Source organism: Stegostoma tigrinum, chromosome 14 (assembly GCF_030684315.1).
Source record: "Stegostoma tigrinum isolate sSteTig4 chromosome 14, sSteTig4.hap1, whole genome shotgun sequence".
NCBI lineage: Eukaryota > Metazoa > Chordata > Chondrichthyes > Orectolobiformes > Stegostomatidae > Stegostoma > Stegostoma tigrinum.
In genome coordinates, this window is record NC_081367.1 from 43,798,744 (window position 1) to 43,824,707 (window position 25,964).

Below are 25,964 nucleotides of genomic sequence, written 5' to 3' on the forward strand. Positions count from 1 at the left end.
AGGTGCAAGAGGAAAGCACCTGTTTGTTAAATGCCTCCTGTGTTGGATTCCGAGTTGGATGATCCTGTCCTGGTATTAAAATGTCCCAGGAGGGTCTCAAAGGAATCCGACTGTCCTGTGTCTGTGGTCTCAGAGGGAAAGGGATGTAGTGATTGTAATGAAGTTGGCCAACTGGACCTCATAGAATATGAGTTCTCTGGTTGGCGGCTGTTAATCTAACCCAATCAGGGTGCCATGGTTGACATAGTAGGATGAATATCGGGGATACTGGGATCCTGATTGACTCAGTGAGAGGCAGTGCTCTTGTGAAGGGTTATACATTTGTGAATAAAGGGTGATTGGTGATGGAATGCCAGCCCTTAAAGAGTTATTTCAGGGAGTGTGTGCAAGTGTAAAAAGACAGGGCTGAGAGGGCCGACTATTTAGCAAACCAAATGGGACATAGCCTCAGAAAATCAAAGTGTGGAGCTGGATGAACACAGCAGGCCAAACAACATCTTAGGTGCTCTTAAGATGCTGCTGGGCCTGCTGTGTTCATCCGGCTCCACACTTTGTTATCTCGGATTCTCCAGCATCTGCAGTTCCCATTATCTCTGGCCTCAGAAAATCAAGCTGGGTCTTTTTCCCAGCCTGACCCAGCACTCAGCAGATCCTGTAGCAACCTTTGACCTGAGCCTGATGTTTGTGGGTCCAATCTCACTCTGCAACACTTACACCCAGGTAAGAAGATGCTGCCAATTTGGAGTACTATTTCATAAGGCTTTTTATAGCCTGATTCATCTTTTCTTCTACATAACCAAAGTTTTGCAGCCACTATTGACATGTTGACTAAGTTAACCAAATCCAGTCTGCATGCCTTAGCTACTGACTGCTCTGCTGAAGGAAAACAATAAATGCAGCTCTCGTAGCCTGATTTTTGATTCAAGTATGTATTGTAAGACCATAAGACGATAGGTTGTAAGTTGCCAATAAGTTACACATTATATTGGAAATGGCTGATGTCTTACTTAATTACTTACCGGCACATTCATCAGTTGTAGGAGATGAATAAAGGTCCTAGTATTCCTGTAAATCTTATCTAAGAGAGGCACTGTGGAATTATTAGTGATAAAATGTTTTGCTGTCTGTGTTGCATTAGAAAGCATAATAAGGCCTGCCTTAATTTCTTCATTTTTCATACGTTTCTGAAAAACAAAATAAGATGAAAATAGAAATCAATGTTGCAGTCACTGGCCTGAGCTGGACTTTTCACATTTGTTTGGAGTGGGACCAGAAGTGGCCAGGGTGGGGGTGGTCTTCAGAATCCAGAATCCCACTGCTGGTTGCTGTGCTGGCGAGGCATGGTTCTAACTTGGAATTGTTTTGAAAAAGGCCAGGTTCAGAACCAGATAGCTACCCTCAGTGGTCCATTTGGTCTATTTTCCTGCTTCAATTGGATTTTAACAGTTTGTAGGCAGACTTTATTCTGCAGCTAAAACATGGCCAGTTAAGCTGGCCACCTCCCAGTCTGAGGAGTGAGGGTCACCCTTCATTCTAACTGAGAATTCTCTGCATCCTTCATGGCCATTTGGCCATTCCCGCAATATCTGGCATTCAAGTGGCGAGGTTTCCCACTAACGGCTAGTCAACTGTGGATTTTTCTTTAATTTATTATTAACTGGTCTGAAGAGACAGTCGCCATTTTGAGGTGTCCTCTCCCTCTCACAGTGTAGCACTTGCTGGCTTCCATCTCAGTGGGTAGACTACTGATATGTCATTGCTGCGTGACCTCCCAGTGGTACTTCCAGCTTTGGGAGGTCAGACAACCATCCTTGAGTGGGCAGCAAGTGTGACCTCTGCCAATTAACATTGTTGTGTGATGACCAATCATAACATGGTGGAGAGTCAAGATTTGAATTTGGACTTGAACCCAAACAGAAAATCCAGCCTCAGGTGTCAGGTCTCGGGTTAACCTTACAGTTTATAGGTACACAGTGTAATTACCTTGGTTCATAAGTACATGATGCTCTATTTACAGGTTTAGCTTGAGCTAATTTGGCAGTGATCAGGCTGCCATTAAATGCAGATTAATTGCATTATTGATTCAAGGCTTTTATTCCTATGAAAGGATATTTTATATGATATAAGGTTTTTCAGTGATAGCCTAAAATTTAAACATGATACCAAATGTGAATGTACAATGCCAGTATCTAGTTGTTTCCATGTGGTAGAATGATATTCAGGCTTACTTCCCCTCTAATTAATTTCCTCTTGAAATATATCATGTATTTGCCAGTGAGGATCCAGGAAAAGAGCCAAGGAAGCATCTTGAATGTAACATAACTTTATGAAGCAATTAGCTGCTTTGCTTTTGCCACATCAATCATTTTAGAGGCAACATTCTACTTGTGAAGAATTACTGGTGATACAGTAAAAGTCATTTGGGAACAAAAACAGAAGTTGATGGAAAAGCTCAGCATGTCTGGCAACATCTGTGAAGGAAAAAAACAGAGTTAATGTTTCGGGTCTGGTGGTCCTTTCTCAGAACTTTTTCTTTACAGATGTTGCCAGACCTGCTGAGCTTTTCCAGCAACTTCCGTTCTTGTTCTTGATTTACAGGACTTAGAGTTCTTACAGATTTTACAAAGTTATTTGAGAACCGAAAACACACTTTGATTTGGGAAACTGAATAAGAACTTTTTTGTGATGTACTAAATTGCATTTTTAATGTTGGAACGCATTGTTTATGCCCTATAAGTCTTCAACATGAATTCTTCAATTTTTAATTGTGTTTTGCCAGGAATGCCAGTCTTGCATTCAGTTTTTTTTAAAGGCGCAGTACTAATTACACAAGTTATTACCAGAACATATTTTCAATCCTAGGGAATGATAGCAATATGGTAATATTACTGCATTAGTAATCTAGTAGCCCAGACTAATGTTATAGAGACCCAAGTTCAAATCCCAAATTGCAAAATGTTCGTCTCATAAATAATCATGAAACTAGTGAATTTCTGAATCCATCTGGTTCACTAATTCCCTTCAGGGGTAAACTTTGTAATCAATACCCATTTGAGTCCAGATGCACTGCAATATGTTTGAGTCTTAACTGTCTTCTGAATTAGCCTAGTATGTGTTTAGTTACATCTAATCAAGAGGAGTGAGATAAAAATAAGGCCAGATGGACTAAAATTGAACTTGATGGGAATCAGTCAAAGGGCCATTGGCTGAAGTCCTACTAGCACAAAGGAAGCCAATCATCTGGTACCTTGGCTCACTGAGATTCCTTTGAGTAGTGTCTTTAGCCGATGCATGTTCAGTTGCTTCAATAATGGTCTTCTCTCCGACACAAGGTCAGAAGACAGAATGTTAAATATCACTCAAAACTCTTTAAATATTTAAGGTACTCTTATTCACTCATGGGATGTGTGCATTGCTGAATGGGCCAGCATTTATTGCCTATTTCTTGTTGGCCTTGAGAAGGTGGTGGTGACCTGCTTTCTTCAACCACTGCAGTCCATGTGCTTTAAGTAAACAAGCTAGGCCTTTAGGGATGAAATTCCAGGATTTTGACCCAACAACACTGAAAGAACAGCAAAATCCTTCTGAGTCTGGATGGTGAGTGTCTTGGAGGGGAACTTTCGGGTGGTGGTGTATCCATGTATCCACTGCCCATGTCCTTCTGGATGGTGGTGGTCATGGGTTTGGAAGGCACTGTCTAAGGATCTTTGGTAAATTTCTGCAATGTGTTTTGTAGATATACACACTGATGCTACTTAGCATCGACATTGGAGAGTAAATGTTTGTGGATGTGGTGCCAATCAAACAGGGTGCTTTTTCCTGGATGGTGTCAAGTTTCTTGAATGTTGTTGGAGCTGCACTCATCCAGGTAAGTGATCTGAAGTAATCTGCATCCATATGTAGCAAGACCTGGGCAACATTCAGATTTGGGCTAATAAATGGCAAGTGACAGATATTCCACGCAAGTTTCAGACAATAACATCCCTCAAAAAATGGCACCTTACCATCTTCTCTTGACATTCAACAGCTTTACAACTTCTATGTACCATTAACATCAACAACCTACCATCAACATCCAGGAGATTACCATTGGCCAGAAACTGAACTGGAGGACCCACGTTACATTGTGTTTACAAGAATAAGTCAGAGACTGGAATTCTGTGGTATACAACTCATCTCCCAATTCCCTAAAACATGTCCACTATCTACAAGACGTAAGGCCAGAGAATGATGAAATACTTTCCTCTCGCCCGGATAAATGCAGCTCCAAAATAACTCAAGAAACTTGACACCATTTAGGACAGCCCTCTTGACTGACATCCCATCCATCACATTCACACTCCCCCCCACTCCACCACCAATGCATAGTGACAATAGTAAGTGCTCATCAATAAGATGCATAGCAGCCACTCACCCGAGCTGCTTGACAATAACTTCCAAACCCATAAGCTCTACCATCTGGAAAAAGGAGAAAGGCAGGGATGCAAGAGAATACCACAGTTTGCAAGTTCTCCTCCAAGTCACTCATTAACCTGTCTTGGAACAATATTTCCATTCTATCACCATTGCTGGATCAAAAACTTACAACCTCCTCCCATACCCTCCCCATTCTCCATTTCCGGGTTGTTTCTAGACCACACAGATTTTAGTGGTTCAAGCGTGCAGCTCACTACTACCTTTACAATAGGAGTTAGAAATGGACAGCAAATATTGGACATTCTAGTGATGCTCACATCCCAAGACCAAATTTTAAAAACACTTTAATTATGACCGTACTTACACTTTTGGACCTCCATGTTCGTAGATTCAGACCAGTATTTGGAAGAGGAATTGCATTGGGAAATTGAAATATCCGGTTACACTGCATGTAAATACAAAATCGAAAAATCTATTGGTAAAATTTTGTAAGAACAGTTAGAATCACATATGCTCAGCATGAAATTTTACCTCTGCCAGTGCAAATTTTTAAAATTGACATTTTTATGTGAACATTTTTCATTTTACATTTTCTCCTATTCTCTTCTCCCCTATCTGTATTGTCTCCCAGACAGAAGAATGGTTCAAATAATCTTCCATTGATATTCTACTCAAATGACCTAAATTCATATCGGAACATTAAAAATAACTCCCTTCACCCCCTTTTAGTGTCACCCTCACATATTTATGGTTTTTCCAAGGATACAGATGATGAAGATTCAAGTATTTGGAGGCTGTGCTAATAAGATAGGTATGATTCCATACTGCCTGAAAACTTGACCACATCTTCCCTTGTCAGAATTTCAACAAAGGGTCTGAGTATTGATACTCAGAATCCTTCAGATTTGAGTTGCTAACAGGGCTAGGCAGCTATAAAAATTAAACCCCACTTTTTTTTCAACAGGAAAACTCAAGGCTGCAGGTTTTTTGCATGTGGCCTGTACATAGGGCCTAGGGCCTATTATTGCTGCATGCAGAATTGTTAGATATCGAAATTTGGGCTGTCATTTTTTATTTGATGGATATGTATTCATCAACTCTTTCTGTCATTAATTCGGAAACCCAGCTCTGTACCTTTGCTGTTAAAAAGGCATTAAATTTTTGTGGAGTATGGTTTCACTGGTGCTGGATGCTTTCAGGTGTTTCACTCGAGAAGCAATTACTCATGTGTAACCTGACAGTGATGATTGTCAAGTTAATCATTCAGGAGTATAACACAACAATGAACCCTATTCTTACCTGATGTTTGCATTTATACTTCCAGCAAGGATTGCTGTGCAGCAATCAGCAGTAGGCATTTGATGTATGATATAGCTGAACTTTCTTAACTTAATGACACTAAGGTCAGTTGTGGTGCCTTTGTCATCAAATTGCAATCTCTCACGATTCAAATACCAATAGAAAGGAATTTGCCGTATAGTAGCCATGCACCCTAAAAGGCACAGGGTGATTCCTATTCAAACAATAGATACACAATAGTATTGCAGTTTACTTAGGTGGCTTAGGGGGTACAAATTACAAATTGTGACTAAGTACAGCTTGAAGAAAAGATTGAAAAATTAAATTTAAAGACATTATCTTATTATTAGAACTTTGGATTCAATCCAAATTACACTAATCTTAGGATTTAGTCATTTCAGGACAGATTTTGACTCAGATGGCAAACAGGCAGGCAGTAGGGAGCAGACTGGCCCAGGTTCAATGTAGCAATTTTGTGACCTCTGTGTCGCATCGATATAGCAGCAGTGAGCTATAAGCAACAAACATGGGCCTCTACATCTCATATGTGGGTGGATGGGAAATCACCTGGCTCCCATCATGAGCCAGCTGGCGGTCAGAGTCATGGGGAAGCTAACACATTGCTGATCTAGAGTCAAGGGGACGGTAGGGACTGTAGATGCTGGAAGCTAGATCAATAAATGTGGAGCCGAAACATTGATTTTCCTGCTTCCCGGATGCTGCCTGATCAGTTGTGCTTTTCCAGCTCCATGTTTATTCACCTTCATCTGGGTCTTATGGGACTTCCTAGGAACTTCCTAAAGTGAATTGGAATTATAAGAAATAGCAATCCGATCTTTTTGACCACATCAAAAGAAATTTAATAGTGAATAATGTTTCTTAATAGTTATTTTTAATATAAGAGGAGCAGAAGCATGTTTTTATCCTGAGAACAATAAAATCTTTACCATACCCATCTGCAGGTTACTAACTAGCTATGTCCATGCATCATTTGTACTTATAATTCTGCAGGTTCTTTATGGTTTCCACTCGGGGACAATCCCAAGTCAACACATATGCAGAAGGCATTAATTCAGCTGTGTAACATATGATATCCTGAGTTTAGATTTTCAGTTGAAATCTGAAGGTGATTTATTTCAGATGGTTCCACCAGCTTCATGTGAATTTCTTGAATTCCTGCTTTGGAAAGCTCTGAGGGAACATATGGGTTTTTTTTCATTCTAAGATCTAGTTGGAGTAAGTCATTCCCATCTTACATTGCGAGTTGAAATCCTACAGTCTAACAAATTTGCTGGAAATATGCAGTGCAAATACTACTATGCTGTGAAGCAAGTTTGAAAATTGTGATTGAAATTGTGTTAAAGATCTGCACTTTTTAACCAATCTATTCAGTCATGTTATGACACAGCTTCAGAGCAGGTGGCATTTCAGCTGAGGCCTCCTGGTTGAGAGGTGGGGTCAGAACTACCTATCATAAGAAACTTGTTTATTATTTGGAAGTGCTAGGCTTGCCCCCACACCTCTTCCCTCACGTCCATCCCAGGCCCCAAGATGACTTTCCACATCAAGCAGATGTTCACCTGTACATCCGCCAATGTGGTATACCGCATCCATTGTACACAGTGTGGCTTCCTCTACATTGGGGAAACCAAGCGGAGGCTTGGGGACTGCTTTGCAGAACACTTACGCTTGGTTCGCAATAAACAACTGCACCTCCCAGTCGCGAACCATTTCAACTCCCCCTCCCATTCCTCAGACAACATGTCCATCCTGGGCCTCCTACAGTGCCATAATGATGCCACCCGTAGGTTGCAGGAACAGCAACTCATATTCCACTTGGGAACCCTGCAGCCCAATGGTATCAATGTGGATTTCACCAGTATCAAAATCTCCCCTCCCCCCACTGCATCCCAAAACCAGCCCAGCTCATCCCCACCTCCCTAACCTGTTCTTCCTCTCACCTATCCTCTCCTCCCACCTCAAGCCGCACCTCCATTTCCGACCTAATAACCTCATCCCACCCCCTTGACCTGTCCGTCCTCCCCAGACTGACCTATCCCCTCCCTACCTCCACACCTATACTCTCCTCTCCACCTATCTTCTCCTCTATCTATTTTCGATCCCCCTCGCCCTCTCTCCCTATTTATTTCAGAACCCTCTCCCCATCCCCCTTTTCTGATGAAGGGTCTAGGCCCGAAACATCAGCTTTTGTGCTCCTAAGATGCTGCTTGGCCTGCTGTGTTCATCCAGCTCCACACTTTGTTGTCTCGGATTCTCCAGAATCATCAGTTCCCATTATCTCTGTTATTTGAATCAACTTGTTCAGATATGTGCTACACATGTCTGGGGCAGGTAGGACTTGAATTGAAGCATATGTATCAGAAGTAGTGACACTACCACTGCACCACAAGGCCTTAGAAGTCGTTGGACTTGAACCTAGGCCTCTTGACTCAATGATAAGGACATGATCATAGTGCCACAAGACCCCCTTGTTGTTGTTTATACACTTGTTACTCATACTATTTAAGTCAGGGCCAGTTAGTTCAATTGGCGAGGTAATGCCAATAGCATGGGTGTGCTTTCTGTTTCAGTTTAGGTCAACTAGATTCCTGTCTCTTTGCCTTGCCTCTGAGATTGGGAGGTAAAGACAAAACATCACTGACAAAATTGTCAAGAAAATGGTTCAGAATGAAGCATCAGCTGATAATGAGCTGAGGACTTGTCTTCAGGCGAAGTAAACATGACCTATATAATGTTCAAGTTTGTTATTTATGAGCTCTTGCATGTATGCCTTGTGCAATTTTGAACCTAAATTACTTTAGCATATTTATCCATGTACCAGTGCCCTGATGATAAGCCCTGATGAAGGTTGTAAGCTCAGTGTGGCTTTGTAACAGGAGAATATTAATTCCTCCAGGAACTAATTTTCATAAAGCTTATTGAATTTCCAGTCAATATTATACCAACCATTTGGCATGGTTCTGCCACCTAAATACTGCTTATGACTCATTTTACTGGCAACACAGAATGAGAATTAGCTGATAAAACATCTGCTGTCTATTCAAGAGTTTAAAATTTCAAATAGTGACGATTGATGCTCAGGCTTCTAATCTTTAAATTTGATGTTATAATGACATTAACTGACATTGATGTGAAGTGGAGCAACACTCTCTCTTGCAGGAAAACTCACCTCACTTTGTGCCAATATAAAGTCAGGCCCTGATTTTGAACTCTGGTTGTATTTAGATTTAAATTGCAACATAATTGGTGGAGAATTAAATTGCTGTCCTAACACTGCAGCAGCATCGTGAATGCATGCACAAATGATTAAAATAACGGGTAAGTAGTAGAGAAATAGTTTGTTGGAGTTGCTTTATGGAATAATTGAGCTTCAGTTTATGTTCATGGTTCCTAGTGTGTTCTGTAATTAATTTCAGATGTACCATCATTCTAAGTAGTAAGTCTGAACAGTGACAATTTTGTACAGAGGAAAATCATAAAAAAGCCTTAGCTCAGATGCTCTCATCCTTGATGCTGGAAGTGTGTGATTGTCGGAACTGTCTGCCTGTTGGCTACATATTGTGAGTAGATTTGAGCCAAGATGAGGAATCCACACTGAATTAAATTCTTATCTTTCATACTGGCTTGAACGCAATTTGTAAAAGTTTTCACTGGTAACAAACAGGAGTGTGACAACTTGCTGATTTTTTCCTCCCTGGTTTGGGACACTGAAGCAAATTAGAGTGTCTACACCTCTAGAGATAATGGGAACTGCAGATGCTGGAGGATCCGAGATAACAAAGTGTGGAGCCGGATGAACACAGCAGGCCAAGCAGCATCTTAGGAGCACAAAAGCTGACGTTTCAGGCCTAGACCCGAAATGTCAGCTTTTGTGCTCCTAAGATGCCGCTTGGCCTGCTGTGTTCATCCAGCTCCACACTTTGTTGTCTATAACTCTACACTGGCTGTGACCAAGTAAATGTAAAGATCAGTGCCTCATTTTAAATCATAAAGACTGTTTTCAGGCAGCAAGTGCTGGTAATCATTTTATTACAACCATTTGTACCGACTTTATAACAAAGAGTGGAGCTGGATGAACACAGCAGGCCAAGCAGCATCTCAGGAGCACAAAAGCTGACGTTTCAGGCCTAGACCCTTCATCAGAAAAGGGGGATTGGGAGACGATTCTGAAATAAATAGGGAGAGAGGGGGAGGCGGACTGAAGATGGATAGAGGAGATGATAGGTGGAGAGGAGAGTATGGGTGGGGAGGTGGGGAGGGGATAGGTCAGTCTGGGGAAGATGGACAGGTCACGGGGGTGGGATGAGGTTAGTAGGTAGGAAATGGAGGTGCAGCTTGAGGTGGGAGGAGGGGATAGATGAGAGGAAGAACAGGTTAGGGAGGTGTGGTCGAGCTGGGCTGGTTTTGGGATGCAGTGGGGGGAGGGGAGATTTTGAAGCTGGTGAAATCCACATTGATGCCATTGGGCTGTAGGGTTCCCAAGTGGAATATAAGTTGCTGTTCCTGCAACCTACGGGTGGCATCATTATGGCACTGCAGGAGGCCCACGATGGACATGCCGTCTAAGGAATTGGAGGCGGAGTTGAAATGGTTCGCGACTGGGAGGTGCAGTTGTTTATTGCGAACCGAGTGTAGGTGTTCTGCAAAGCAGTCCCCAAGCCTCTGCTTGGTTTCCCCAATGTAGAGAAAGCCACACTGGGTACAGTGGATGCAGTATACCACATTGGTGGATGTGCAGGTGAACATCTGCTTGATGTGGAAAGTCATCTTGGGGCCTGGGATGTGGGTGAGGGAGGAGGTGTGGGGGCAAGTGTAGCACTTCCTGCGGTTGCAGGGGATGGTGCCGGGTGTGGTGGGGTTGCAGGGGATGTCGAGCCGACAAGGGAGTTGCGGAGAGAGTGGTCTCTCCGGAAGGCAGACAAGGGTGGGGTAGGAAAAATTTCTTTAGTGGTGGGTTCGGATTGTAGATGGCAGAAATGTTGGAGGATGATGCTTTGTATCCGGAGGTTGGTGGGGTGGTATGTGAGGAGGAGGGGGCTTCTCTTTTGGCGGTTATTGTGGGGGCGGGGTGTGGGTGTTGAGGTGTAGGAAATGCGGGAGACACGGTCAAGGGCATTCTCAACCACTGTGGGGGTGAAGTTGCGGTCCTTGAGGACATCTGAGATGTTTGGGAGTGGAATGCCTCATCCTGGGAGCAGATGCGGCAGAGGCGAAGGAATTGGGAATAGGGGATGGAATTTTTGCAGGAAGGTGGGTGGGAGCAGGTGTATTCCAGGTAGCTGTGGGAGTCGGTGGGCTTGAAATGGACATTGGTTTGTAGGTGGGTGCCTGAGGTGGAGACAGAAAGGTGCAGGAAGGTGAGGGATGTGTTGGAGGTGGTCCAGGTAACAGCAACTCATATTCCGCTTGGGAACCCTGCAGCCCAATGGTATCAATGTGGATTTCACCAGCTTCAAAATCTTCCCACCCCCACTCATCCCAAAAGCGGCCCAGCTCATCCCTGCCTGCCTAACCTGTTTTTCCTCTCATCTATCCCCTCCTCCCACCTCAAGCCGCTTCTCCATTTCCTACCTACTAACCTCACCTCACCCCCTTGACCTGTCCGTCCTCCCCGGACTGACCTATCCCCTCCCCACTCCCTACCGAAACTCTCCTCTTCACCTATCTTCCCCTCTATCCATCTTCGGTCCGCCTCCCCCTCTCTCTCTGTTTATTTCAGAATCCTCTCCCCATCCCCCTTTTCTGATGAGGGGTTTAGGCCCGAAACATCAGGTTTTGTGCTCCCAAGATGCTGCTTGGCCTGGTGTGTTCATCCAGCTCCACACTTTGTTATCTCGGATTCTCCAGCATCTGCCGTTCCCATTATCTCTGCACCTACTTTATGTCTTTTTTTAAATGATCCCACATCACCTTGCACCATTAGCTTTTTTTTAACCATTTCATCATTTCTGCCTTTCATCCCATCACAGACATTAGTTTCTTTCTGCTCCCCATTCAACTTCATACTTGCTTAAAAATATAAATCAATACCATCTTCCTGTCTTGATGAAAAATCAATATGAAACTATAACTGTTTCTCCTCACGTAAATTGAGAGCTCCCAGCACATTCTTTTATAGAATTTAGCTGATTTAAATACTTTTGCAGTGTAGCTACTATGGTAAAGAAAGACCAAGCACATATTACTGTGGGTGCTGGAATTCTAAGATAAAATCAGAAAATATGAGGTGCAAATGCGAGGTGATGCATATTGGAAGAGCGAATTCAAGGGCGAACTATACAGTAAATGGAAATGTCCTAGGGAAAATTGACGAACAGAGAGATCTGGGTGTTTAGGTCCATTGTACCCTGAAGGTGGCAACACAGGTCAATAGGGTGGTCAAGAAGGCATACGGCATGCTTTCCTTCATTGGATGGGGTATTGAGTATAAGAGTTGGCATGTCATGCTACAGTTGTATAAGACTTTGGTTCGGCCACATTTAGAGTACTGCGTACAGTTCTGGTCGCCACATTACCAAAAGGATGTGGATGCTTTAGAGAGGGTGCAGAGGAGGTTCACCAGGATGTTGCCTGGTATGGAGGGTGCTAGCTATGAAGAGAGGTTGAGTAGATTAGGATTATTTTCATTAGAAAGACGGAGATTGAGGGGGGATCTGATTGAGGTCTACAAAATCATGAGGGGTATAGACAGGGTGGATAGCAAGAAGCTTTTCCCCAGAGTGGGGGACTCAATTACTAGGGGTCATGAGTTCAAAGTGAGAGGAGGAAAGTTTAAGGGAGATAGGTGTGGAAAGTTCTTTACACAGAGGGTGGTGGGTGCCTGGAACGCGTTGCCAGCAGAGGTGGTAGACGCAGACACAATAGTGTCTTTTCAGATATATCTGGATAGGTACATGGATAGGTGGGGAGCAAATGGACACAGACCCTGAGAAAATAGATGACAGGTTAGACAGAGGATTTCGATCGGCGCAGGCTTGGAGGGCCGAAGGGCCTGTTCCTGTGCTGTAATTTTCTTTGTTCTTCTTTGTTCTTTAATACTGTGTATACTAAGCTAGTTTGGCAGCATCTGTGAAGAGAAATGTTTCAAATCAAGGGCCTTCTAACCTGAAATGTTAAGTTTCTTTTTCCAGAGATGTTGCCAGACCCCTTGTATTTCCAGTACTTTATAGCTGCATTAATAATGTTCATAATCTCAGCATTTCATAAAGTATTTTTGAATTGTAGTCACTGTTAAATTGTAGGGAAGATGACAATCAGCAAGCTCCCTTAAGCGACAATGTGACGAGGACTAGAGATTTTTGTTTTACCTCTATTTAGTTGAGAGATAAGTATTGACCAATAACTCTGTCACTTCTCCAAAATAGCACCATGGGTTTTTTGGGGTACTGTTGAATGAGCGGACCGGTCGTCCGTTTCATGTTTCATAGGAACTTAGTAACGAAGGTACTTCCAACAGTGCAGCACTTCCTCTACACAGCACTGGGGAGTCAAGCAGAGATTTCTGCGTTCGTTGGACCTGTACAGCGTCCAGCTCGGTACAGAAATTTGCGAGAATCTTTACCGGCGCTTTCAGGAGATCCTTGGCTTCTCTGCTATCTCTGTCCGTTACACGGCTGTCACACAGAGGGCGTAACGGTATCATCTTTGCAAGCCTGGTCTGGCTGAAATAGGATTGCATATCGCATTCTGCTACTTGGGAGGCCGGAATAGCAGCCAAAAGCAGCAAATGAAGCTCCCAGTAACAGCAATCTGTTGGAATGATGTTGGTTGAGGGATAAGTTGGAGTGTTGACAGGACAGGAGATCCCAAGATACTTCGGCCCAATACTGGCAGGTTCCTCTCCAGGGAAACGAATATTTCGAAATCAGGAAAGATTTCTTTAGATCAAGATAGCAAAACTATAATACAGGAAACAGTTTAAGTGGAAATAGGAAACCCGCTGGAACCAGCAATCATTGAGTTAATTGAATAAATATTGCTGAACTAGCAGATTCGCCTGGCTCAGCACTGACTGATGTTTCGCGGGGACATTTGACTGAACGCTTTGAAACATTGCAAATTGGAGCACGCGTGTATAGTCAGGCGCACGAACGCCGGGATATCTACTTTTAAAGGGCCGGATCACTCTGACCGGCCACACGAGTAGAAGTGATTCCCTTTGTGTCCCCCCTCGAGCACATCTTGAAATCACTGAAATCTGAGGACGTGTCCGATCCGACCGCATATTTTGCTTCCTTCACCTGGTTCGTATTTTACCAGCTGGCCGTTTCTAACATTTCATACTCTTTACAGACACTAAAAATCATATTTATTTTGGCAATTACGTCTGAGCAAAGGAATGTCGAACCCCTGGGCACTTCCATCAATCTCATCGTTTGGGTTTATTTATCAGGACTGCTATGTAGAGATCCTGGAATCTGTACTGTCCCGATCATTTACTCAGGTCCCCATGACTCCTCCCGCTCCTATTGCTGTCCGCAGCCCACATTTCAAACCGGTTGGCAACTTAACCTCAAACCATGAAATCTAACCGCAGCCAAGCAGTACAAGGAACAGTCTCAATACAACATGTAGCACACACACACACACACACACACACAAACTACTCCACTTTACATCTTTCCTTTTTGACCCCAACATCGTTGTGTGCAAGTTTAACTCAGTTTTTTTGCAGAATACGAAAGGGGGAACTCGAAAAGTGGCGCCGATACAATTAAATTGTTGGACCTGTACAGCGTCTAGCTCGGTACAGAAACTTGCGAGAATCCTTACCGGCGCTTTCAGGAGATCCTTGGCTTCTCTGATATATCTGTCCATTACACGGCTGTCACACAGAGGGCGTAACGGTATCATCTTTGCAAGCCTGGTCTGGACAAGGCATACTATCAGGAGCAAAAGTCCTACAAAGCAGTGTATTCAGTTACAGGAGGCAATTAGCAACCCTTGATGCCACGCAGACTACATTTTAAACTGGTAGCTATTTCCAACCTAAAAATAATGCATTAATTCTTTACAATATCTCTACATAGCCAAATGTGATGTTAACGATCTGAATTAAAACCATGTGCTTCCTCTACTTGTGATGACAACGTATACCATCCAAGTTATTAATTAGCAAAATCTAATTTTCTGAATGCTGCGCAACCTAGTAACATGAGCAGACAATGGAATACGTCATGTCAATTGTTAAAACATTCTCCAGGTACTTACTATTTAAATCCATAACCAGCGGGTTCTCCACTCTTCTTTTACATGCCTTGATCCCACATGTCTGAATCTGTTTTCCATTTATATATTGGGAGTGATAGGAAGAGTACCAAATTTCGCAGGATTTTGCTTTAGTTTCACGTTGACAATTGGAAAGGCGACTTTTGAAAATCTTATCACTTACAATAAGTCGTTAGACTTCCGGTTATTAAATTGTTCTGCATATCTGAAACCGAGGAACATCTCAACAGACTCTGTGATCTCACCAACTTTCCGCAACGTCAGGAGAGGAGCAGGGATGAAAGACGGTTCTCATTTATATGGTGCAAGTACATCCCGTAGCCGAATGGACAAAGTTTTATATTTTACAGGCTGGAGCAGCTCTCCTAAGAAAACTGCAGTTCGTTTCAGCAGTGCAGTGTGCTGCACGCCAATCTGCTCAGGATTTAATAGCACAGTAAAGCTCATTACAACATTTGTTCCGCGCAATAACGCACAGATTTAATATACTGGGGAATATTGCACCGTGTTAAAGGATGAGGTATTTATGCTAATTGTGTTCTTCCAAAAGTAGATCTGTAGCTAGCGATTCCTGCCTCAATGAGCCTTTGAACAAGTCACAGAAACTGCAGCAGAAACTCGGCAGGTCTGACAGCAATTGTGGAGAGAAAGCAGAGTAAGCATTTCGGGCCCGTGACCCTTCTTCAAAACGGCCGTTTGTTGTCACAGGGACAGTTCAGTTCGCGGCAGGTCATTAAGCTATGTGCTTGTCATTTCATCCTGCAAATGGAAACTTCATCCCAAGAACGGATAATATGACTTCAATAATAGTTGTTTGGGTGGAAGAAGCAAAATATCCAAACCATAGCTCCAAATGTTGTACTTGTATCTTGTTTACTGACAATCACATAAATAATGTTAAAGCAATAAACACTCTTTCTGACATGTCAGAATCCTGCAAGGTTCTGCCACCGTGCAAGATAAACTTTTTTTTATACAGGATTGCAAAACTGGAAATGCCCATCCAGGAGGGTACATAAGATTAGGTTTCATGCTCAACAAGAATTGGCTGGGTAATGCTTTCAAAACTGGTTTTCAAAGACCCTGATGCTTAGCCACCTGAGATTAGCGAAAAAAAGGGGTACTGAAACCTCATCTGATGATGATCACTAACCTGCACGCTATTGCCAAGGGTCAGCAGTTTGAGTTCAAAACCTCGTCAACTGGGAGATCCACTTTCCCATTTCTGACATCTTTCTTATACTCCATACCTTAGTGTTAAAGAAGTTGCTTCACAGCAAATCTGAATTTGGTATAAATTACATTTTAAGCTGGGTGGTGTGTAGGGCAAATGATTTATTGTGTTTCCCATCACTCAGGTCTGCAAATAAACCATTATTTTAATTATCTCCAGGACTTTTCTATAAAATTACAGTTATTGAGCTGCAAATCAACCTTACATGTGGTTAGTGCATAAATTTCAGGAATTTATTGCTAAATGTTGTGAAATGTCAAATTGCTTGCATTACTCAGAAAATATACAGGTTGGGACTGATTCTCTCCTTTGGCAATATTCACAATCTTTTGTCTTCGTTTGAATAGACTCTACTGTTACAATGTATATCTGTGAATTGACCTTTCCTTAAAGGCTAGATGGAAGGGTATATTATGTTTATAAACATGCTAATACACACAGTAACCTAATTGACATGTGAACTACCATTACTTGTGGAATGACCAAGTGAGTTTAGTGCAAGAGTAAACACATGTTTTGAACAAAATCAAATTTTCCCTGAATTTTGTCCTTTTTTTACGTTTGATCACTGACTTCTTTTGCAAGACGGCACTGCTGCGTCTAATTAAGCGCATTTTAGAAGCAACAGACAGTATTAGGGCAGGTGTGGCGCAATGTTAGTTGTCTCCATATCTGTAAAACCACTTTTACTACATGTGTAGATAACAAAGTGTGGAGCTGGATGAACATAGCAGGCCAAGCAGCATCTCAGGAGCACAAAAGCTGACGTTTCGTGCCTAGACCTTTTATCAGAGAGGGTCTAGGCCTGAAACGTCAGCTTTTGAGCTCCTGAGATGCTGCTTGTCCTGCTGTGTTCAACCAGCTTCACACTTCGTTATCTCGAATTCTCCAGCATCTACAGTTCCTATTATCTCTTTATTACACGTGTGATTGTTTCAGGTTCTACCTTTTCCTCCCACATTTTGCAAATCAGTCTTCACTAATGGAAGTTGATAATTTGCATCAAATGTCGAAGCATCTTTGTTCTTCATTCCTTACCCCACTCAGGATTGTATGTGTTGAAGCAGAGTTTGAGCAGTAGCAGATTAGAGATGTATTAACCAACAGAATTGGACATTTATTTTGCCTGAAAATTATTTTCATTTATTATTTGAAAAATGACTAATTATTATGAAAAACAATTATTTTTCGGCACCTCATCGTCACTGGCATGTCCGTTAAAACAATTGCCTTTATGGAGAGTTCCTGCTAGAGATGGGTTGTTTCTAATCTTCTCCCTCGTTCTGACCATTTATGATACCAGTCCCATTTTTTTAAGGATAATTCTCAGGATCCAGGATCCCGAGAGAGCCATCACTAAAGTTCTTTAGGTGCGTCATAAATGTCCAGCCCAGAGTTCCAACTGCACATTTTCCTCTTCTTCCAGCTATCTTGTGGAACAGTGGTAGTGTCCTTACCTCTGATTTAGGAGACCTAGGAAACACTTTGATTCCATTGTGTACCGTGGGTTCTGAGCCCCTTTCTATGGTGTTCACCTCCTCTCTGACAGGGTCCATTCCATCCTTGGCGATGCCGTAACTTAAGTACATTACCAAGTTCACCTGGCACATACATGTTTCCCTTTTTAACTGATGCCAGCCTCAGACAATGACAGAAGAATCCCTCCAAATGTTCCTTTGTAGCAGCTCCTGAGATTAAAACGTCATCCAGAAAGACTGTCATTATGGGCATCCCTTTGGAGATGTTCACTATTGCCCTTTGAAGATAATGCAAGCCAAAGTTGCCCCAAAGGGTAATGAGTGTGCTCATTCAGTGCTTCATGAGTATTTATAGTAATGTACTTCCTGGATGACCCCTCAAGTTCCAGCTGAAGGTAGGCATGGCTCATATTCAATTTTGAAAATGTAACTCCCAGTCAACCTACATACAACTCTATATGTGGTATTGTGTATCTGTGTAAGTAGGAACCTCTGCTGACTGTCAAATCATAATCCCTGCAGAGATGGATGAAGTTGTCAGGTTTTACAACTGGGAGTATTATCATGGCCCATTCAACAAACTGTGCTGGGTACATGATGTCAAGTTCCTTGAGACATTCCAATGCAGCACATAGCGCACTCGAGACTTGTGCCTGGGTCTGCATAGAACTTGACACTGGCATCTTTTATCTTCCCAAAGCCCTTTTGAAACATCTCAGGATACTTCCCAATGGCTTCATATAGAGCTTCGGTAACCATTTTAAAAATCAGATGCCAATCCAGGCAGATTTTCTGTAGCCAGTCCCTTTCCAAAGGATTGCAACCTTGTCCTTCCACCATCATTAATGGGCATCAGACTGTCTGTTGTCCCCGTATAACTAGGGTTACAGTGGTCCCAATAATTTGTAAGGGCTCTCCAGTGTGTGTGGCAATATAGTCTTTGTGTCTTGCAGGCTTAAAGACAAGATGCTCCATCAGAGTTTCCTCAAAGTTTTCTCCCCAACAATACATGCAGTGGTACCCGTGTCTCCTTCCGTGTCTAATGGATAATCATTTAACTAGAGTTTCACCTTAACTGGGGCCACTTTCAGAGCAGTAATGCAATTTTGCTGTATCAATTCCTCATCCTTGGGCTGAGTTATTTGTAAATCCCTGTATTGAGGTGACATTGCCTGTCAGCCTGGGTGGTATGCAATTTGACTGTTTCGATAGCCTTGTCCAGGGTAGATGCTATGACTACAAGTAGAGCATGGATATTCCTATTCCTCATTATATTGTGGAGAAACTTCCTATTCAGTTCTGAAACCTTGTGGCATCAAATTTCAACTGCCTTTCTTTGGCAACAGATGGGAGCCATGAGTATTATCTGCTGGGGTCTTGACTTTGCAGTATTGGAGTCACCTAAGGGTGAGGACAATACTGTTTATGGACCCCTTAAGCTCCTGAGCCCTGTTTTGCATGTTTCTGTGGGAGAGGGTCAATTCTTTCTTGAGGGAGATTTGGCTCAATTACAATGTTAGTATTCTTTTGGTGAACTGGAACCATACCTACCTACATACCTATATCATAAGCCCCAGTTTCCCAAACAATGGCATTTCCAATATTTCCCCATTACGGTTTTACTGAGTTTGTTGAAAGACAAGGCTATCCAAGGCTTTACTCTTGTCACCAATATAATAACCCAGGAAGCCCAAATGGACATCACCCATCTCTGGGTCTGCTTTGTAGATAATTTTCAAGTCAAACAGTTTAGAGATGTTATTACACACATCCATAGTTGGTGGGATTTGGATCAGAGGTAGGAACACAATGACTGTGCTACAAGAGCCTGAGAATAAGCGGAAAAATGTGCAGTTGGAATGCCAGGGTATACATTCACTGAAATGGTGGGTCTGCTGTTTTTTTAAAAATTATTTTTCAATCAATGTGTTCAGAGTTGTTATCACATATCTTTGGAGCTGTTAGGACTTGAACCCAGGCCTTCTGGTTCAGAAGTGGACACCCTATCAGAGCACCACAAAAGTCCTGTACCCGCTTTTTTTTGTTTTTCTCATGTCCAAAAGTGTTATCACACTAGAACTGACTGACTTACCCATCACAAAATCACTGTGACCTCTTTTTTTTGTTTTTAGCTATGAACTAACATCAGAAATTACTCACACAGACAGTTGAAAGTTTACATGCAAAGCCCAGTATGGTCAATGCAAAACATTAAAAGTGAGAGGAGGTTAGGGAGAGCAGGAAGAGACTAAATCAAAATGATTTTGGAAAGGGAAATAAAGCAGTTTATCCCTTATGGTGGCCACCTCTTTCTAAAGGCATCAACAGCATTGATGGACTCCATGTGCTCCCATGCACACCCAAATACCCAGTGCACAAATGTAACCACAGAATGGGGGCTGACAGCTGGCAGATATGATTCTCTCTACAGCCCGCTGCCTGGACTGGGTCTGTTTTATAAAGGGCGCAGGCAATGAGCTTTGGCTGGACAACCCATTGCCTTTAACCAAGGGAACTCATACTAAATGAGATCCACAAAGAGATGAATTAATGATTCTCCATGGACCTTGTAAGTGTTATCACACAGTCCAAGATTCCTCAATCCCTCTGAACTTCCCTGGTGTCCTGCCACCCTTGTCTCATTATTCCTTCCAAAGTGTATACCTCACTCTTTTCAGAGTTCCATCTTCTACTAATCTGTATATCTGACCAACCTGTCTATATCTTTCTGTAACCTTCTTCCTCACCTGGCCAATCTTCATATCATCCATAAACCTACTTTTCATTGCTCCCGTATTCTCATCTACATTATTTATATATATTACAGACAGTAAGGCAACCAGTATTCATCTCTGTGGTATGACACTGGGCAGCGGCCTTCACTTACAACAACACTATTCCCTGTCTCCTACATTAAGCCAGTTTTGGATTCATCATGCCAAGTTACTCTGATCCTATCTCCTTTTATCTTCTTTATCAGTCTCCCATGTGGGAACTTGTCAAAGGCTTTGTCGAAATCCTTATGGATTGCATCAATTGCACTATCCTCATCAACACACCAGGTCACCTTCTCAAAAAGTTCAATCAAATTTGCTAAGCATGGCCTTCCTCTGACAAAGCCACGCTGACCATTCGTAACGAAATCCTACCTCTCCAAGTAGAGATTAATTCTATCTTTAAGACTTTTTCCAGTCGTTTCCCCACCACTTATGTGAGACTCCTTCAAATAAGTCTAATACTTTAGGCTAAACATGATCTCCCTTTTATGAGACTATACGCACTCTTCCTGATTATTTTGAGACTTTTTCAGTGTGCAGCTATAATCTCTTTATGGATCAATTCTAATACATTTCCCATGACAGACATCAAATTAACCGGAACAGTTTCCCAGTTCCCTTCTTGAATAGACAGATTACATTTGCTACCTTTCAGATGGAGCCTTTCCTGCAAGGGAGGTTTGGTAAAATTAACCCCAATGCAACATTATTTTTGACTGTTCTTTGAAACTTCTATTTCAGCATCAATGAACTAATAACTTCTTTCACGATTTTAGGATTAAGTCCATGTGGACCGTGAGACTTGTCAGCCTATAGTTTCATCAGTTGCTTAGTATTGCTCCACAGGTGATTGTAATTTGACAATTTCCTTCTGTCCCACTTCTTGATATTTAGCTATCACCACAATGTCCTTTTTTGTATTCTCTATAGTAAACAGAGAAGCAATATGTTAGTTAATTTATTTTGCCATTTCCTTATTGTCTACCATCAACTCCTCATTCTCACTGAAGAGGGTCAACATTCACTTTACCTTCTTTCTTTCTCTTAAGTATCTTAGAAACTCCTACTATCTGTTTTTACATGCACACAACGTGATGACACACATTAAAACAGGAACATCTTATAGAGATGAATCTGCAGCTACAGGAAAACAAGTTGCAGGTGTTGTCTTCAGCCCATAAAGAAATGTTCGCAGGACTCATTCAAAGTCATGCACTTGTTAGGTATCAACATTTACTTTCCCAGCCTATTTTCCTGTCCTATACAATCTGTTTTCTCATACAGCTGTTGAATATCATCATTAACTTTTAGCCCTTCAGCTCATCCTATACAATCCACTCCTGATAATATTTGACAGCACACGTTACAATTGCAGATGCAGTCACAAATCAGTGACAACCATTCAAGAATGTATAATAACAGTACGTAACCTACACTAGAAGATTGAAATTACAACGAAAATAACTAGCATCAATACAATAATAGGGTGTTTCATCAAAATAACAATTGCAATGGTCTTTGGGGGCTGACCCTTAAATATATATCCCACCCCTGATGTAAGGTCAAGGTCATGATGGGACCAGCAAGTAATACCATCTGTCTGAGGCAACAGTACATCATCTACGTCTTTTTCAGTTAATCTAGTTTGCTCTAAAATTCAGTATATATCAGATTCAGGTTCCTTAATTTGTGTTTTTTAAATCCTTCACTTTTCTCTCCACAGGTCACCTTGCCCAATAACAGTAAAATAACATCACACGTGGTCTCAGAATTTCTCCAGCTCTCTTCGTCTGTATCTGTCTTGAGGACACTTATTCAACATGTTTCTTTCCTTGCCAATTTTATGAATGATTGTATCATTGAGTGGCAACTACTTCCAAATGCAGGTACCCACTTTGAATTACAATATACATAATATTAAACAATATAGCTCTAACATTCTTCAGGCTTAATGTTCAGCTTATGCTTCCTGCCTTTTATTTTCCCAGGGTTCGCTTACCACAGACCCCTACGCCACCCAAGTCTTTGCTCAGCCTTCTTTCACATACACTGACTGTCCCAACATATTACAATTTTATCTATTTGTTTAAACACTGGATTACAGGCATCATACGGATGCTCAAGATGGGGTATCTGAATGTCATCCAATGGTCCCTTTCACTCCATTTACTTTTGTTGTTTTAAAGTCAGTTTCTCTCTGGATTTTTTGGAAGCATCTTATTTTAAACTATGTTTTCATGTTCTCCCAAGCCACTCTAATCCTTTTGTCAAGTGGGTGTACATGTCTGAGACCTAGTCTTCACTGTGTGCTTTTAATCATTGCCTTTTTGTTACCTCCAAGGTAACATTCACTTTTGCACACTTACATCAGTATCCCAAGACCATGCCACACATTCTTGACTCCTACACGACCTTATCAAATGATCTATGTGGTTTTACTTATTGCTCCATGTTTGGTCCCGATGCCATGGGTAGTTGCTTCATCACCAATTCGAACTTTCTTAAAAAGAAAAACAAGGGCACAAACATCACCAGGAGAAAGCTATCAGTTTTGTGGTCTCATCTAAACCTCCTTTTCGTTAGTGTAACATTTAACCTGATTTGCCACTTCAACTCATTATTCTAATTTTTTGTCTTCTGCTACCAGTCTCCACCTCTAATTACTTCAACTCATTCAATTTTGCAACTTTACTGTTACCACCACATCCAATCCCAGAGATCTATAAAGATTTGTAGTCCATGGAACGTAATCTTATAATATTTTAAAACACAAATCAAACATTTCTATTTGATTTAGGCACAATATACTTTGCTTGTTCTTTCTCTAAGACAACCCACATTTAAAAAAAACTTACCTGATGACTCATTCTATATATTTGATATATCTCCACATAAATTTGTCCAAATTCAATACTCTGTTTACTCTGTTAAAATTGTTAACCATTTTTATGTATTGAACGATTGAGACAGTATGCACACATTTTATCATTTCTCAGAATCCCTTTAAATTTTCAGGTAACAATCTCATTTAAATGCTTTAGAGTACCAAGACATATGGATCTTAATATAGTCTTTGTCATGAAGTGCTTAAGTGTACCCAAGCTCAGTGGTTTAGAGATTCCTAACCTTACTACAGCACCTCCCCAACACTGAAATGTGTTATTGATGAATGGCTTGATGAGTTCAGGGTGCCTCATCCAACACTGTACTGCAACGTTGAAATTCCGCAAATGGGTTTAACCTTCAGGGTCTCCAATTTCTAAAAGAAACTAAGATTCGTCCATTCTATGTTTAGCAGAATGGGTTAATTAGTATTAATCTACTATGTATTCAGAAAAAGAGGGTGGTACATAAATCCCTGCATGTAATTATGTCATCTGTCTCTCCTCCTCCTTGAATGAAAGAAAAGCCCACCCCTTTGTTAAATTTGCCTTTCATAAACTCCTCATCTACAGAGAGGTGCATTTTCAACATTCCAATGTCCCTATCACTTGGATATTAACAAAGAGTCAATCTTGTCATTGGGAATTAAAGATTTGCTTAAGTTAAAACTGTATTTGAAATTTCAATCTGACCAGAAATGAAATTCCAACCATAGTACTTTCTGGAATTAGAATTTACTCAAGTCCAAGCATAACATGAAGCTAATTCCAAAAAGTAAATTCTTACCAAGCTTTACAAACTTTACGGCCTTTTTTTGTCAGTCTTATTTCTCAGTCTTCAGCTCATAAAGGAATGCTCGCAGGACTCATTCAAGGTCATGTAGCTTGTCAAATGTCATTATTAACTTTCCCAGCCTACTTTACCATCCTAAACAATTTGTTTTCTCATGCAGCTGTTGAACATCATCATTAATGGATAGCCCTTCGGCCCATCCTGTATAATAATGCAATATTGATTTGCAGTCAAATGCTGCTCAAGTCTTGGATGGTTAATAAAAGGATTGGGATTATAGGTGATTTCTACTGGAACTTTTCAGGAAGTGTTTATTTGGTTCATAACACATTGGGGTGTTTGTTGAAATTTAATGAATTAATAGACGGAGCACAGCTAAGTGTTGTAAATCAGTTATCTTGTTGAGAATATTTCATAAATGTTCACATGAAGCGGACATTTCTGGCAAGGTCATCATTTACTGCACATTCTTAGTCGGTTTTAGAAGGTGTTGGGAGTTGCCTTTTTGACAAGTGAATGGCTTGCTAGGTGGTTTCAGAAGTCAGCTAGGAGCCAACCACAGTGTCTGGACTGAATTAGGTACCAGACTTGTTAAGACCAGACTCCTAAAAGGCATCAGTGAAACAGATGGAGTTTTATAACTACATGGCATTATGCTAATCATCGTTACTGGTGCTAACATTTTAATTTCAGATTTGCTTAAATCACTGAATTTAAACTTCACAGATGGGATTTGAATCTGGGTTATTAGGTGCCTGGATTATTGATGATTATGCTTGTTAAATAACTCGTCCATTAGCAAGGTTGGCTGTGTTGATCAGAAAATTCCAAACTGCAACTGGAATTCATCGTAAAATGTTGTTCAAGATACAACACATCCATCATTGTTGAAGAGGAGGGCAGTGATGGCTGACTGAGGGTCACACACGCACACACACACACACACACACACACACACACACACACACACAAAATCCACAAACAAGAAAATAATTCTGGATGGTATTATTGTTGTTTCCATCATAGATTGTATCAAGAGGTAAGAAAAATATCCCATGATGTAAAGTAAAACAGTCAAAATAGGAATGGTCTTCAGCTATCAAACAATAACAATGTAATGATATAGAGGCAAAAATGTCCATTGTTTTCTAGTATAAAAGCATCAATTATTATCTCAAAGTTTTCAAAGTTAATTTTGCCTTCAGCATAATTATACTGTGGCAACTGCACATGTTTGGTCTGAGCTTTCCTGTACTCACCTTATGACTGTATATTTGTCTTGGCTTCTCCATCACCAATGCTTCCACTGTTGTCACAATTACTCAGATGGATATCAATGATAGATTTCCAGTAAAAGTCACCCTGAGGAAATTACATTACCTTCGAAGAGGCAAACACTCTGTATTTATTTTTTATTTCCATGAACAGTTTCACAATTTTGGACAAAGCTTAGCGTTCACAATATTAATGTTGAAAATTACTATCCTTCAAGATGCAGTTAGTAAGTCATTTGTTGTAATTGGCTGTTTCTTGTTTCAAGCTTGGCACCTATTTTTGCTGTGGATCTTCATGCTACAAAACAGGGCAATTCCTGTCTCAGCAATCTTCGAGTAAGTGAGGCAGAACATCCCGTGAAGTAGTGGAAACCAGAACACAAGATTTGCTTCCTTTTCTTCTCATCACTATCACTGCTCTAGCTCGTCATTCAGATTTCAGGTAACATGCTGGCTGAACATTAATAAACTAGAGGCAGTGATGGCCTAGTGGTATTATCACTGGGTTGTTAATCCAGAGATCCAGGTAATGCCTTTGCAACTCATGTTCAAATCCTGTCAT

General features: G+C 41.4%; 1 protein-coding gene across 1 annotated transcript in view; it reads right to left on the reverse strand.

The window, feature by feature from the left end:
* The window catches only part of LOC132210485 (erythropoietin-like), a 36,750-nt gene extending 13,430 nt beyond the window's left edge, over positions 1–23,320 (reverse strand). The window contains exons 1-6 of the mRNA XM_059650822.1: positions 23,309–23,320; positions 22,893–22,953; positions 15,128–15,169; positions 14,509–14,618; positions 4,781–4,861; positions 1,020–1,184 (exon numbers count right to left, since the gene is read on the reverse strand). Of these exons, the coding sequence (XP_059506805.1) occupies positions 1,020–1,184; positions 4,781–4,861; positions 14,509–14,618; positions 15,128–15,169; positions 22,893–22,953; positions 23,309–23,320 (471 nt within the window). The remainder of the gene's footprint in view (positions 1–1,019; positions 1,185–4,780; positions 4,862–14,508; positions 14,619–15,127; positions 15,170–22,892; positions 22,954–23,308) is intronic.
* Positions 23,321–25,964: the final 2,644 nt, after the last annotated feature.